This window comes from Panthera leo, chromosome F2 (assembly GCF_018350215.1).
Source record: "Panthera leo isolate Ple1 chromosome F2, P.leo_Ple1_pat1.1, whole genome shotgun sequence".
NCBI classification, from domain to species: domain Eukaryota; kingdom Metazoa; phylum Chordata; class Mammalia; order Carnivora; family Felidae; genus Panthera; species Panthera leo.
Genome location: NC_056695.1, coordinates 79,678,306 through 79,691,272, shown reverse-complemented (window position 1 = coordinate 79,691,272; position 12,967 = coordinate 79,678,306). Strand labels below are relative to the sequence as shown.

The 12,967-nt window shown below is 53.8% G+C and overlaps 1 protein-coding gene across 4 annotated transcripts in view; it reads left to right on the top strand.

The window, feature by feature from the left end:
- Nucleotides 1–12,967, top strand: part of TRAPPC9 (trafficking protein particle complex subunit 9) — a 570,461-nt gene that overhangs the window by 158,628 nt on the left and 398,866 nt on the right. For all 4 annotated transcript variants that reach the window (XM_042923740.1, XM_042923741.1, XM_042923739.1 and 1 more), the window contains one exon: nt 2,592–2,744. In XM_042923740.1, coding sequence (XP_042779674.1) covers nt 2,592–2,744 — 153 coding nt within the window. The remainder of the gene's footprint in view (nt 1–2,591; nt 2,745–12,967) is intronic.

The following is a 12,967-nucleotide window of genomic DNA, read 5'->3' as shown; positions in this document are numbered from 1 at the left end:
AGACACGGCAGGGCCGCTGGATGTCCTACACACGCAGGGCTGTGCCGGCACATACGTGATGAGCCTGGGCCAGCCACATGGGTTCCCGCTCCCTCTTTTTTCTTTTTTTTAATTTTTATTTTTGGTGGGGGGGAAGAGATAGGGAGTAAGCGAGCGCCTGAGTACACGCCATTAGGGGAGGGGCAGAGAGAGAAAATGTTAAGCAGGCTCCACGCTCAGCGTGACCCTGGGTTCGTGACCTGAGCTGAAATCAAGAGTTGGGTGCTCCAGCGACTGAGCCGCCCAGACGCCCCATCCCACCCTCTTTTTAACCTGCCTGACCTCTCCCCGCCTCCCAAGCCGTGTCTGCAGAGCAGTCTCTCCGGGGGTCGTATCTGTGGCGTGCGGGCACGTCCCCCACTGCCCTGCCTGTGGGGACTCTGCCCCATGTTGTGGTTGGTCTTACGACCCGAGAGCCCTCGTCCCTCCTACCCTTCCTCGGTCCTTCTGAACGAACGCGGTCGTTCGGACGGGGCCTCGGAACGCCCTGTGAGCCCGCGGAAGTGGCCGCCGTGCAGCTGGTGCACTGACCACCTGTCGTGTGCCAGGCCTTGCTCTCACTAGCCGAATGACCCTGACCAAGCACGCCCGCCTTGGTTTGCAGCGGGGAGGATGGCTGTGGTGGGCATGGAGACGTAACCTGTGTGTGGAGCGTCTGACACCCCCGAGGCGTGAGTGAGTGCCACGTCGACAAGCGGATGCGGCCTCTGAGCGCCTTGCGTGGACACCACCCGACCTGCTCCTCTTTGTTAGCATCCGCCTCCGAGGGTCCGCTGGGAATAAATGTGGTCTGGGAGGTGTGATGTGGCCGACTCGCTGGGGGGCGGGGAGGGCGGGCCTTGACCGAGGGCACCAGGTGACCTGTGTTCGCAGTCTGGGTTGGCCTTGGGCTCTGTAGCCAGCGAACCCTGCATGTCTGTTTTCTTCATTGTGGGTCTCAGTCAGGCTCCCCGTCTTCTACTCACTTCCTGTTTGGGTGACTTCTGGGTCCTAAGAGCAGAACCTTATGTTTGTGCCTTGAGGTGCCTCCATGCAGGAAGTGAATGGATATGATGGCTCTGGAACCATTTGGATGCTCTGGGTTTCAACCAGGGACAAGTTACCTAATCTCTGTAAGTCCTGGCTGCCTTATTCTGACAGGACATTTCTCACCAATAAGTGGTTTCTAGAAGGGGAGACGGGAAGGTGGCCCAGAAGTGGGAAGGGCAGCAAGTCGCTTCTGCCTCTGGGACTGCAGGGTCTGTGGGAGGAGGGACAGGAGCAGAGCCAGGGGGCTGGGCCCTGAGGTGACAACCCTAGCAGGGCCTTCCTGGTGGACAGGGGAGGGGCCTGTTTTAATGATCTCCCATCACCTGGTCGGTGAGGAGAGGTTCCTGCCCTAGTGTTATGGGGACGGCCGCGCACATGACACCTGGGACGGGGCAGACGTAATGGCATTTTCTAGTCACACATACAGCCTGGATGAGGGGATAGCGTGTGCACGTAGGGCCATGTGGGGCTGTGGGAGGTGGGCTCTGTGGTCACAAGGGGGCGGGCGCCGTTGGAGCCTGTGGGGGATATCGTTGACCTGTTTGAGTAAGGCCATGTGCTGGAGGGAGCTGAAACCCGCCACATAGCAGGGCGGTGGGACGCGGGGTGTGGGGGCGGCTGCTGGTGAGGCCGCTCCAAGCCCCTCCCCTCCCATTTCCACCAGATGCCGAGGTAGCGTGTGACTTTGGGCCTTGATTTTAGGCCTGAAGCAGGGGTCGTCTGGCAGGCGTGGGAGCCGCGAAGTGACACGGCTGCTTCCAGATGGCACTAACGTCCCCTGCCCCCCCCCCCCGCCTCCTTCCTGTCTCCCTTCCTCCCCCTCCGTGCATTGTAGCCCCAGTGTTTATAGTGCTTCACACACACTGCTTTGCTTAATCTCCAGAGCAGCCCTGTGATGTGGGAGTTGTCACCCCCTTGTCCACGCGAGGACACCTTGGCTTGATGGAGTCATTGCCCTCTATCTGTTCCAGTTAGTCAGAGACGGAGGCATCGGACCCGAGGCCACGTGACCTGACGTGCAGGGTCCGCAGGAGAGTGAGAGGCCCCTCTGCAGGCCTGTGCCGGGCTTGGCACCCAGGCCCGTATGTCCGACTCTGACCTCTTGTTTCCTGCGAGGCTCTCCTACTGACTGTGCTTCTCCCGCTCAACATGGATGTTTCTCCATAAGGTGATACAACCTGGATCGTCCTTGTTGTGGGGAAGCTCAGGTCAGCTCTGATTCCACGTACGAGAGCAGGGGTGCGCTGATGTGGTCCGAGAGAGGAGGCTGCGCGGCAGGGGCGGAGGTGAGCTGGCCCTGAGCTCAGCGCCCTGTGCCTCTTTGTGCCTCGCTCGCGGACACAGGTGATTGCCTTGCAACACCCACGGGTCTGGAGTTTTCTTAGTACTTTGATCTGTCACATTGTAAATGGTTTGCCTTCTCCTTTGCCTTTGGGAATGGATCAGAATTTTCTGGGGGGATTGGGAAGTCTCATGTTGCCTCAGTGACACCGTCATCACCACCACTGCCATTGTCATTGTAGAAAAACTGTACGGTGACTTCTTGAGCTGGAACCTGGAAGAAACCCTTGCCCAGTTTCCTCTGCAACCTGGGAAGGTGGCCACTCTCGTGATCAACATCAAGGCGAAGCTGGATTTCTCATGCCAGGAGAATCTCCTCCAAGACCTCAGTGACGGTGAGCCCCCCCGCCAGCCCCCCAGTTTTAACCAGAACGTCGTGGCCCCTCGGGCTTGCTGCTTACCCGCTGTAACCTGCTTGCCATTCATTAGCTCGAGCTGCTCGTGACTTTTCCTGGCATTTAGTTGGCCCACTGAGTGACTGTATAGATTTGAAAGTCATAAGGGTACTTTTTAGTTAAATCATTTCTCAATTTCCCAGTCTTTACTGTTTTGTGCTCATTTGCCAGGAGGTCATCTCAGATCGGCGGAGCTGCTTTATTTTTTTCAAGTATAACTGCCGTGATCTAATTACCTGTGACGGAAAAGTTCTCTGTCAGAGTCTGGTGATTTCTGTAAGGAGGCGGTGTCTGGAGAAAATGGGCATTAATACTCGTTGTAGCGTCGGGACTAGCTGGCGAGGAGTCGGATTTCCTAGATTCATCGTGTCCAGTTGTGAATGAACGTACGCGTTCATACGTTCGTTTGGAGGCATCGTGGTGCATGTTCGTTAGCTCAGGCTGCTGTAACGAGATACCACAGACAGTGTCTCCGTAGGACAGAAATCGATTTCCCGCAATTCTGCAGGCTGGGCGTCAGGGTGCCGGCACGGTGTCCCCTCCTCTTCTTACAAGGACGCCAGCCCTGTTGGGTTACGGTTTCACCCTCGTGGCCTCACTTAACCTTTATCGCCTCCTCACCGTCCGTATCCCCAAACACAGTCACGTGTGGGGTCGGGGCTTCAGCACTTGGATTTTGGGGGCCACAGACATTCAGTTGAAGGGTATTGTTTGAGACGGCGGGTTCTGTCACTAGAACTTCCCGTGTCGCTTTGGGCGAGTGACTCTGGCTTGTCTGTGCCTGAGTCTTCTAGTGTAAGTGACCGTCTCTAGGGTCGGTGGGAGCATTTGCACTTCACCGGGAGCGTGGTCAGGGCTCAGCGGCTGTCGTCGTACTCTGTCCCCCATCACTCATGTAGAGCGTGATGCGACACCTAACTGTCTCTGATTATGAAACAGGCACTGGAGTAGGCTCTCAGACCGCAGAATGGGTGATGGTCGGTCGCCCGGAGAACAGTGAGGGTGATAGCAACTAAGAGCTAAGAGGTTTACACAAATCGACCACTTAATTCTCACAGCAGCCGTCTGAAATAGGCGCTCTTAATGCCTCCATTTTACAAGTGAGGACCTTAAGGCCCAGAGAAGTTGACTAAGTCTTCAAAGGTCACACAGCTAGGAAGTGACAGGGCTAGGCTGTGAACCCCGTCAGCTGGCTCCAGAGTGTGTCCTCGTAACCCTTTTGCGGCCCGTTGTTGCCCAGAGGGTCAGCCAGAAAAATAAATATGGAACCGGAGTGCCCTGCGACTCAGGGACATCGTGAGGTGCAGCTTGCTTTATCTGGTCGGGACCAGTAGGGGCCCCCAGAGTTGATGGTGTGACTTGGGCCTCTACCAGGAAGTTTCTTCGATAAAGAAAAAGCATGGCCCCCAGGCCTTGCGAGGAATTGGTGGGTACAGAGGCCCAGAGGCCTGTCAGTTAGGAAGTGGGTTTTGCCTCCAGGGGCTAGATGTCTGTCTGTCTGTCTGCCTCTCTCTGTCTCTGAGAACGGGGCTCTCTTACCTAGCCGGTCTCTTCCAGCTGGACCTGGGTGCTTAGGAATGATGCTGTCCTGTTGAACCCGAGAGGTAGAGGTTAGTTAACGCTTCGGGTTCCCATCATGGGGAATTCTCTTCTTCCCTCTTGCCCCTCCGAGGAATCTCCAGCCATACTGGCCACCCGTCCCAGGAGCATGCCCAGCTGTCCTGCCTCAGGGCCTTTGTAGGGGCTCTGCTCTTACCCGAATTGCTTTCCCCCACAGTCTGCAAGATCCGCCCCGAGTTGTTCAGATCTCCATCCAGAAGCCTCCCCTGCAGAGAGGCCGCCCTGACCCCGTCAGTGGGACCAGCACCTCTTCCCTCGTCATTCTTGTTGCAGACAAGAAATTGCCTTTAGAGGAGAAGTTTCAGGGAACAAGACCCCATCTGTCCGTATTCACCCTGTCTGGGCTGCAACGGAGAGAGAGCTGTTGCACAGGATGTAGTCAGGACGAGTGATGCCTCCTCCTTCCTTACTGTGGGGGCTCTACCCTTATGACCTCCTCTCAATGTCATTACCTCTCAGGGGCCACACCTTGGAGCACTGTCACACCAGGGGCTAGGGTTTCAACATAGGGATTTGGGGAGGACATAAGCATTTAGTCCATAACGCACTGCATGAAATTTGCTCTCCTGTACTCTGTGGTATTTGACCATAGCGAGGCTCCTCATATAATACTAATATTGGATTAAAATTGTTTGTATGTTATTAACGCAGGTAGAAAAGCCAGTTTGCTGTTGGACACTTTACAAACTGTGAAAATGTCAAGTGGACCTAACATTATACCAGGCCTGAATATCAGATAAGATGGATTTTTTTCTGCTTGTAAACTGCTTGATAGCACCAGAGTGCCCTCCTCTGCAAGTAGACAGAGGGCTGCAGACAGAGGTTCTGACTTGTCTTTTTCCTGAGAAGGGAGTTTGGCCGAGTAAATGGTGCCTGACACCTGTCCAGGGAGTGCTTGATTAGATGCTGTCCCCGGGGCCTATCTGGGCAGATAGACTTCCAGCCGAGCTACCTGGCTGTGGGCAGGGAAGGACAGGACACCGACTTGGCTGCCTGCCGAAGGGGCGCGCTCTCCCTGAGCGACACAACGGGAGGCCTCCGGGGGGCCCCACCTGTCTTCGTTTTGGTGGCCGTGTGAGCTTATGTGCTCAGGCGCACATAGTTTGTTATGTTAGTGCATTTCCACCTCTTGTTACAGAGCTCTGGAGCGTGGTCTCTGCAGTTCCGAGCTGAAAGTAAAATTGTTATCTGAGATTTGTCGTCTGGGAATACGTTCTCCTGTCCTTTAAAATAAAACCGGATCAAAGAGAGCTAGGATAATGATCGCCGAGTTGTTTGTAAATGGGAGGCTGCCCTAATTTCCCATCAGTTAGCGATGGCACGTGGGTGACACGCAATGTGGTTGTTACAAACTAGATGCCCTCTCTGCTGATAACGGTGAACAGACGCTCTGGCTGGTCGTTTTCACGGCAGATTGTAGAATCTGAGGCACAGAATCTTAATGGCCACAACCAGGGCAAGTTTTATAGAGGGACAAAAGCTGGGCACCACGGCCCACAGAAGACCCTTCCAGAGTATACCCTCATGTGTAGTTCAGGCTAAGGGGTCAAGAACCTAAGAAACAAGACAAAGGAACAAAAGAGAAACAAGAGACAACCCCCCCCGCCGCCCCGCCCCACCCCAAGCTGTCACACACAGAGGACAGACACACCAGTGGTTGCCAGAGCGTCGGCGGGTGGGGGGACTGGTGAGCCAGGCGAATGGGGTTGGGAGTCACCGACCTGGATGAGCACTGGGTGACGGGTGGATGTGTTGAGTCACGGTATCGTATACCTGGAGTTGACAGCTCCAGAGAGGCCACATGTAGCCCTGCTTGGAGACACCCATAAACTCGGTGACAGTGGCCTCTTGGAACTGGGAGGTGACCCGCGTGTGGCTCTCAGTCTGGCACTTTCAGAAGCCTTCATCCGGGAACCACTTGTGGACCCAATTTGCTTTTCCAGCATGGACTCAGATTAACTGTGGGTACCGAAATTAGATGCCATTTGAAGAATTTAGAGCAATAAATATAGCTATCATGCAAACCAGGAGACTGGATTCAGTGTGCGTTGTGGACAGATAGAAGAGAATTAATATTTATTGCGCAATGTTAGAGGCTGCACAGAAGCCTGGATCAGCCACTTCGTTTGTACAATTTCTATTTAACCTTCCCAACAGCTCTGTAAAGTAGATGATCTTACAAAACAATTCCCATTTTGTAAAAACAGGTGGGGGGACTGTTCTAGATTAAAGGAGATCGAGGAGAAATCCAACAGTGAAATGCTGGATGCGATCCTAATCGTATCCTGGGTTGAATAAAAATGCTCCGAGGACGGTTTTGGGACCTCTGTGTTCCGGACGGGGCACGGGAGCCACGGACACAGCCGAGCAGGCAAGGGGCTCACTCACGCTCTCCACGTCCCCGAGGGAGAAGTCTTGGGCCGGGGTCTGGCCTCTCTTGGGGTTGGGCTGGCTGTGCTGCTGTGGGAGGGGGACGCGGCCCTCCTCGGTGCGTCCACTCTTGGGTTTCTTGGAGCCGACGCTCGCCGCTGGACTCCCAGACTCCCACAGGGGCTCTCTCGCACGTGGGTGATGGTCTAAATCAGTGTGCTTTGTGGGGAGGACCGTGGAAAACTGACTCCTCCGTGATGACGAGGCCACTCCCCGCAAAGTAGTTTTAAACTGCGTTAGTAATTATTTTGATGGAGATGATGTTGGTATTGGTATTCTGAAACTGTGTGGAATAAAGTGAGTGATTAATTTTGTGACCATCTGATTCTAGCATCTGGTCTTGAACTAGGACTCTTGTACGGAAGAGAGGAGGTAACGGATGTAAGCTAGTAGAGATTAAGAGCCTTATCGTCTAGGAGTAGAACAAAAATGCCAATACGAAATTGTGAGGTATTTAAAAACCAGCCTGTCTGCCTGCCAAGGCCTGGACACTGACCAGCCCCAGAGCAGGGAGCCTTCCTAATCCCCCCCATCGTGGTCTGGAAACCCTCCTCCCGACTCGGAAGCCGGGGTTCCTCGGAGAAGTGACCATTCCCGGTCTGGAGCTGGCAGTGTAGGAAGATGATCTTGGGACGTGGCGTGAAGGCTGTAGCAGGGACGCTGGCGGAGTGGGCTGGAGTCGTGTCAGGAGGGCCTGCCCGAAGGCGCTGCCGCTGACAGTCGGAGGGTCACCGGGGATGACGGCTGTTCCGATCCTGCGTTCTTTGTGCTGCCAGAAAGCATCTTCCACCTTTGCAGATGACAGGGGACCAGTTCGTTATTTTGTACACGGTCAGTAATGAGCGTTTATTGTGCTTTTCTGTACACGTGCACCGTGGGACAAGCCAGCAGTTGACGAGGGGTCTCGCTTTACCCACGTGTTCCAGCTAACGGTTGAGAAGGGGTGACGGAATTGAAGTACCTTGATTTGGCAGTCCCTAGTAGGTGAGCGGACCAAGACCGCGAGCAGCCACGGCGCAGAATAAGAGACAGCAGGACGTTACGGTCCCCCTGGGGGCAGAACACACACCTCCCGAAAATCACACCTGGGACAGGTCAGCGCTCTAGGTCCGGCTACCAGTTTACAGGAACTCGGACGACAGGAAAACCTGTTCAGCGACACCAGTCCAGGCCGTAGGGTCAACTCTACAGCCCAACGACCGGGTTCTTACTTAACAGGTAGAGCATAAGGGGAAACAGGGATGAAGTCGGGGACAGCTTGCACAGCGGGGTGAAGGTGTCAGTGCCACTCAGCGTCACACTGAAAGATGATTAAAATGGTAACTTTGACTTACGTGTATTTCATTCCCCACCCCCCCAAAGGGATCAGAGGTCTTCCTATAGTTAAACTTGGCTAGCTTAAACTTAAATCAGAGTAAATTTAAACAACATATTAGAAAATACACACCACAACTAAGCCCAAGCACCCATGGCACCATGCTTGGGTAGTAGGACAGTTAAGAAAAGCACGGAGAGGGGCGCCTGGGTGGCGCAGTCGGTTAAGCGTCCGACTTCAGCCAGGTCACGATCTCGCGGTCCGTGAGTTCGAGCCCCGCGTCGGGCTCCGGGCTGATGGCTCGGAGCCTGGAGCCTGTTTCCGATTCTGTGTCTCCCTCTCTCTGCCCCTCCCCCGTTCATGCTCTGTCTCTCTCTCTGTCCCAAAAATAAATAAAAAACGTTGAAAAAAAAAATTAAAAAAAAAAAGAAAAGCACGGAGATGACTCCCATGAAGTCGGGGCAGGGCTGGCTCAGGGGAGGGAGGACACTCTGATGGGATGAGGCAAATCCAGGGCTGTCGGGGGCCTGGCCACACCCCATTTGTTGAATCGTGCGGTGACTCCAGTAGACCTTGGTTACAGCAGTATACATTTACTTCACGTAGCTTTTATGATAAAATGTTTTTAAACCAACAAAAACATTAGAAACAGATTCATAATTTATCAGACCAGGTCGAAAAACTATTTTTTGCCAAGGAGTTTTTTCATCAAGGTGTTGTCTTGAAGAGCGAGTAAGGCCGGCTGCACGCGTCTTTCTCCGGGGGGGACATTTGAGCACAACGAACTTTGAGCGACATTGACCGGTTAGTGCTTTGATTTTACTGGGGCTGATGCTTTGGATGAAAACCGTCTTCCGGGGCTGCTGGTTTTTGACAGTGAAGGGAAGCATCCATCCCCTGCTTTTGGTTTCCTTTCTAATCAATTAACTTGGGTGTCTCTGTCTGTACACTTTTTTGGCTCTCAGTTTTTTTAGGAGAAATGTGATCTTTGCTGACACTTTCTGTTGGACGTGATAACTGACTGTGACATCTCCATTTGACTGTGGGCCCTGGAGATGCTCAGCATCCCAGACCAGGGGAGAAAAGATGTATCCAGTCTAGTAGTTTGTTTTGCCCCTGGGGAACCCACGTCCCAGGAGGTGGACCAGTGTGTTCAAGGTTCGACGTAATAGCACCAGGGTCCCCGCTCACTTCAGGCTTTGTTGTGTTGTTGTGTGCTCCTTCCCTCCTTAGGTAACAAACGGGATATTTCCAGTCATGTGCGTTTGGTGGCAGTGGAGACGGCATGGCTGTTGTGGTGCTGTGGACAATTGGAGCCTAGGAAACTTTCGTAGCGGGCGTGTGACACCAGTACGTTTAGCCGAAGTCAGACTCTCAACCGAATGAGCCTCCCAGGTGCCTCTGACACCAGTACATTTAGATGTCTTAGCACTCTTGGTGGGGTGGCGGGAGGGAGAGGGCGATGCCAGACCCTGTCCTTCAGATTATCCGTTGTTCTTGCATCTTGAGAAGATGCTGCTTGAACCAGCTGCCTTTGCTGAACAGCCTTCATTCAGTCTCTTGCACTTGGACGCTGCGGGGAGAGGGTGCTTGTCTGCATCAGGGAGTCCTTCCCCGTCATTCAGAGACCTCGGATGGGCCTATGCCTTGTCGTCTGCTGCCCGTGTGCTGCATTCCTGGTCTTCTGACCTGCGCCTGCATGCCTCCTCTCGGCACATGGCTTCTTTTCACAGAGGCCGCTGGGCAGGGCTCTCTGCTTCCTTCTCGTGTCTGGAGTACGTGTATATTTCCATCTGTTTGATCCTGGAGGAAGAGGTCTCTCCTTTAATCAGAGGCAAATTCTTTGACATGTGTTCAAGGATCCTCTCTCTTTGGGCCTTTAAATTTGACCACTTTTTTTTTTTTTTAAGTTTTTATTTATTTAATTTGAGAGAGAGAGCACGAGAGGCAAGGAGGGACAACGAGAGAGAGGGGGACAGAGAATCCCAAGCAGTGTGGAGCCTGATGCAGGCTCAAACCCACGGACCGTGGGATCATGACCTGAGCCCAAACCAAGAGTCAGATGCTTAACCGACTGAGCCACCTAGGCGCCCCCTGACCAATGGGTTTTTAGGTCGCAGTCTACGGACAGCATGCACCAGAGGCTGCTTGATAACATGCAGATTCCTCGGCCTGCCAGCCCCTCTTAGTCCATCTCTGAGGGCACTGGGCTGGGGTGTGTGTTTCCGACAGGGTCCCCTGGGGACTCCTCTGTATACCAAGGCTGGAGCAGTGATGTACCAGTTCCTCAGTAATTATGCTCAATCTTTATCTTAAAATTGATATAACACAGAACAAACCCTTTCAAGCATGGATTTCTCTCTAGCTGCTACTTTTCTCTTCCCTTCCTCGTCCCTGTCCTCCCCAGGCCAGGATCCCACTCATCAGCCCCCTGAGGTCTGGGTGCCCCTTTGTCCTCCAGACTCGCCCACACTGGCTTCTCTCTGTTTGGAAGCCAAACAGAGACATTCCTAAGTTGGCCCTTTGCCCCCTTTCTATGTCATACTGTCCTAAATGATTTTAATAGCGCTGCGCTGAGGCTCCGAAATCTTTATTTCTGCTCCTGAATCGCACGGCTATAGTTGTAGCTGGCTTCCTGACATGTCACGTGGCAGTGCCCGTGGTTCACGTGCGTCCCCGTAAACTCCGATACACTGCAGCTCCCTGCACTCCTGCTCCTCGTCCTTTGCTCCTCTGTGGACGAGAGCTGTCACCGTGCACCCAGAAGCGGCTGCTCTGTCACTGCTAAAGCTCCGTCCGTTCACATCCCTGCGTCCTGCCTCCCGCTTTGCCTGCGAACCTTACAACATCCCGTGAACTCTCCTCCCTGCCCCCGGCCTTGCCTTTTGAATCCGTCTTCTGTTATGTTTTCGATTTTTCTCAAAAACCAATGTGCCCTGGCTTTGGCGTGCAAGGCCTTGTGTGATCTGGGCCCAGCCCCGCCCCCCCCCCCCCCCCCCCCCCGGGCCTCATTTTTGCAGTCGCTCTCTTGCGTTTCACACTGCAGCTGTTTGAAACGCTGTGTTGAGCGGCTGCCTTTTCCTCCACCTGGAGTGCCCGTCAGCCTTCGCCTGCGAACCCCAGCTTTGCTCACCTCCTTTTTGAAGGCCTCTCCTGGCCTGGGTGTTACCTTGGCAGCTTTGAATGCTCTCAGTTTCTCCCACACTGTTCCTGAACCCAGCACCGGGCCCGGCTCAGAGAAGATTCCCAGCAGATAGTTATCGGAAGACCAAATTGTGAAGCTGCCTCGAGTGTTCCTGACCCTGAAGTCGGGGAAGGGAGAGCTGCGTGGGGGGAGGATCAGGTGTTGATTTCTGGATGTAGGGCTCTTGAGAGAGGGCCCTGTGCGGCTTTATTGGGAGATCCTGGAGAACCATGGAGAGCTTTTCAGAAGGTTGCTTTGATGGAGACTGTTTTGAGATGGTGAGTGAGTGGATTCACCTGGGTGTGGTGGATGACACGTACAATGGTTCAAGGGTAAGGCTCGCCGGTGTGAAGCAGGCGGAGCCTGGTTGGCTGGGGAGGAGGGCCTCCTGCAGGAAGGGGATTCAAAAGGCCCTCGCTGGCCTCTTTCCTCGAAAGACCCCGTGCGTTTGCAGCACAGACTTTAGTAGCTGGTCGAGCAGTGTGGTGAGTTCCTGTTAGAGTTTATTCTGTTCCCTGTGGAAGAATGCATTTCTTCCTGCCTGAAAGTGCCTCATGCTTATTATGCTTAAGACAGGCTCTGCCTATGGGAAAATGGGGTGCTTTCCATTCTTTGTCCCAAGTTGGAGACTTGTGTAAAAAAAAAACAACCCATTTTTACATTTGACATTTCATTATATTTTGCTTCTTCACAATTCAATGATAATGGATCCTTGAACTTCTCCTGGAGGCCAGGCATTGATGTTGAGAGCAGGCGTGGTGCAGACCCTCCCATCTAGTCCACTACCCCAGCGTTGCCCTCTGAAATTGGGGTGCTGGTCAGTATCCTTGTCCCGGTCTGCTGTTCTCTCTGAAAAGAAATAGGAATTTTTGCAAATCTCAGTCTTATTTTTTCAATCAAAGGTGGTTGGAATCTTGGTGCCATAATATGTTGACAATTACACAATATGTTTACAATTTCTAGGTGCCTAGGCTTTCACAGACCTGATTTTATGAGGGTGGCCAAGGAATTTATTGAATCGTGGTTTTTTTTCTGAGGCTAGCGAGTATCGGGGATGAGAGGAGAAGGAACACTGAACGCGCGCCGTGTTCTGGGCATGTTACTGAGGCACCTCCTGTTGGTTCTCTCGAATCTGTCACCGTAACCCTGGGAGGCGGTGCTCCTGTCCCCCTGGCTGCGCTTTGTCTGGCACCCGCCTGGGCTTGGTGCCCGCGGCTCCGTGGCATCTCTGTGTCGGCACCGATTCCCGGCTGCTGCAGCCGTGTCTTCACGGTCGGTCTTCCTCGCGACCCCCATCTTAAGGGCCGGGCCAGCGTCTTGTGTGTCTTGTGATTCCGGCTCCTGTCTCCACACCTGGAGCTGTTTGTCGGCTTCTTCTGCGGCGTCTCCCTTGTCCCCTTCCCCACGGCACACGGATTTCCTTAGGGCTCCATCCAAGGCCGTCTTGTACTTGTCGAGTTCGTTGTCTCTCGAAACCCTCCACCCTGCTTGCATGGCTTCCGTAACCATCCCACCCAGGCCAGACTTCTCCCACTCCTGGTCTGTGTATCTGACCACGTGTCCCGTGAGGCTCATGATTCCGGAGGGGAGAGAGGGCAGGAAAATCTGGGGGGA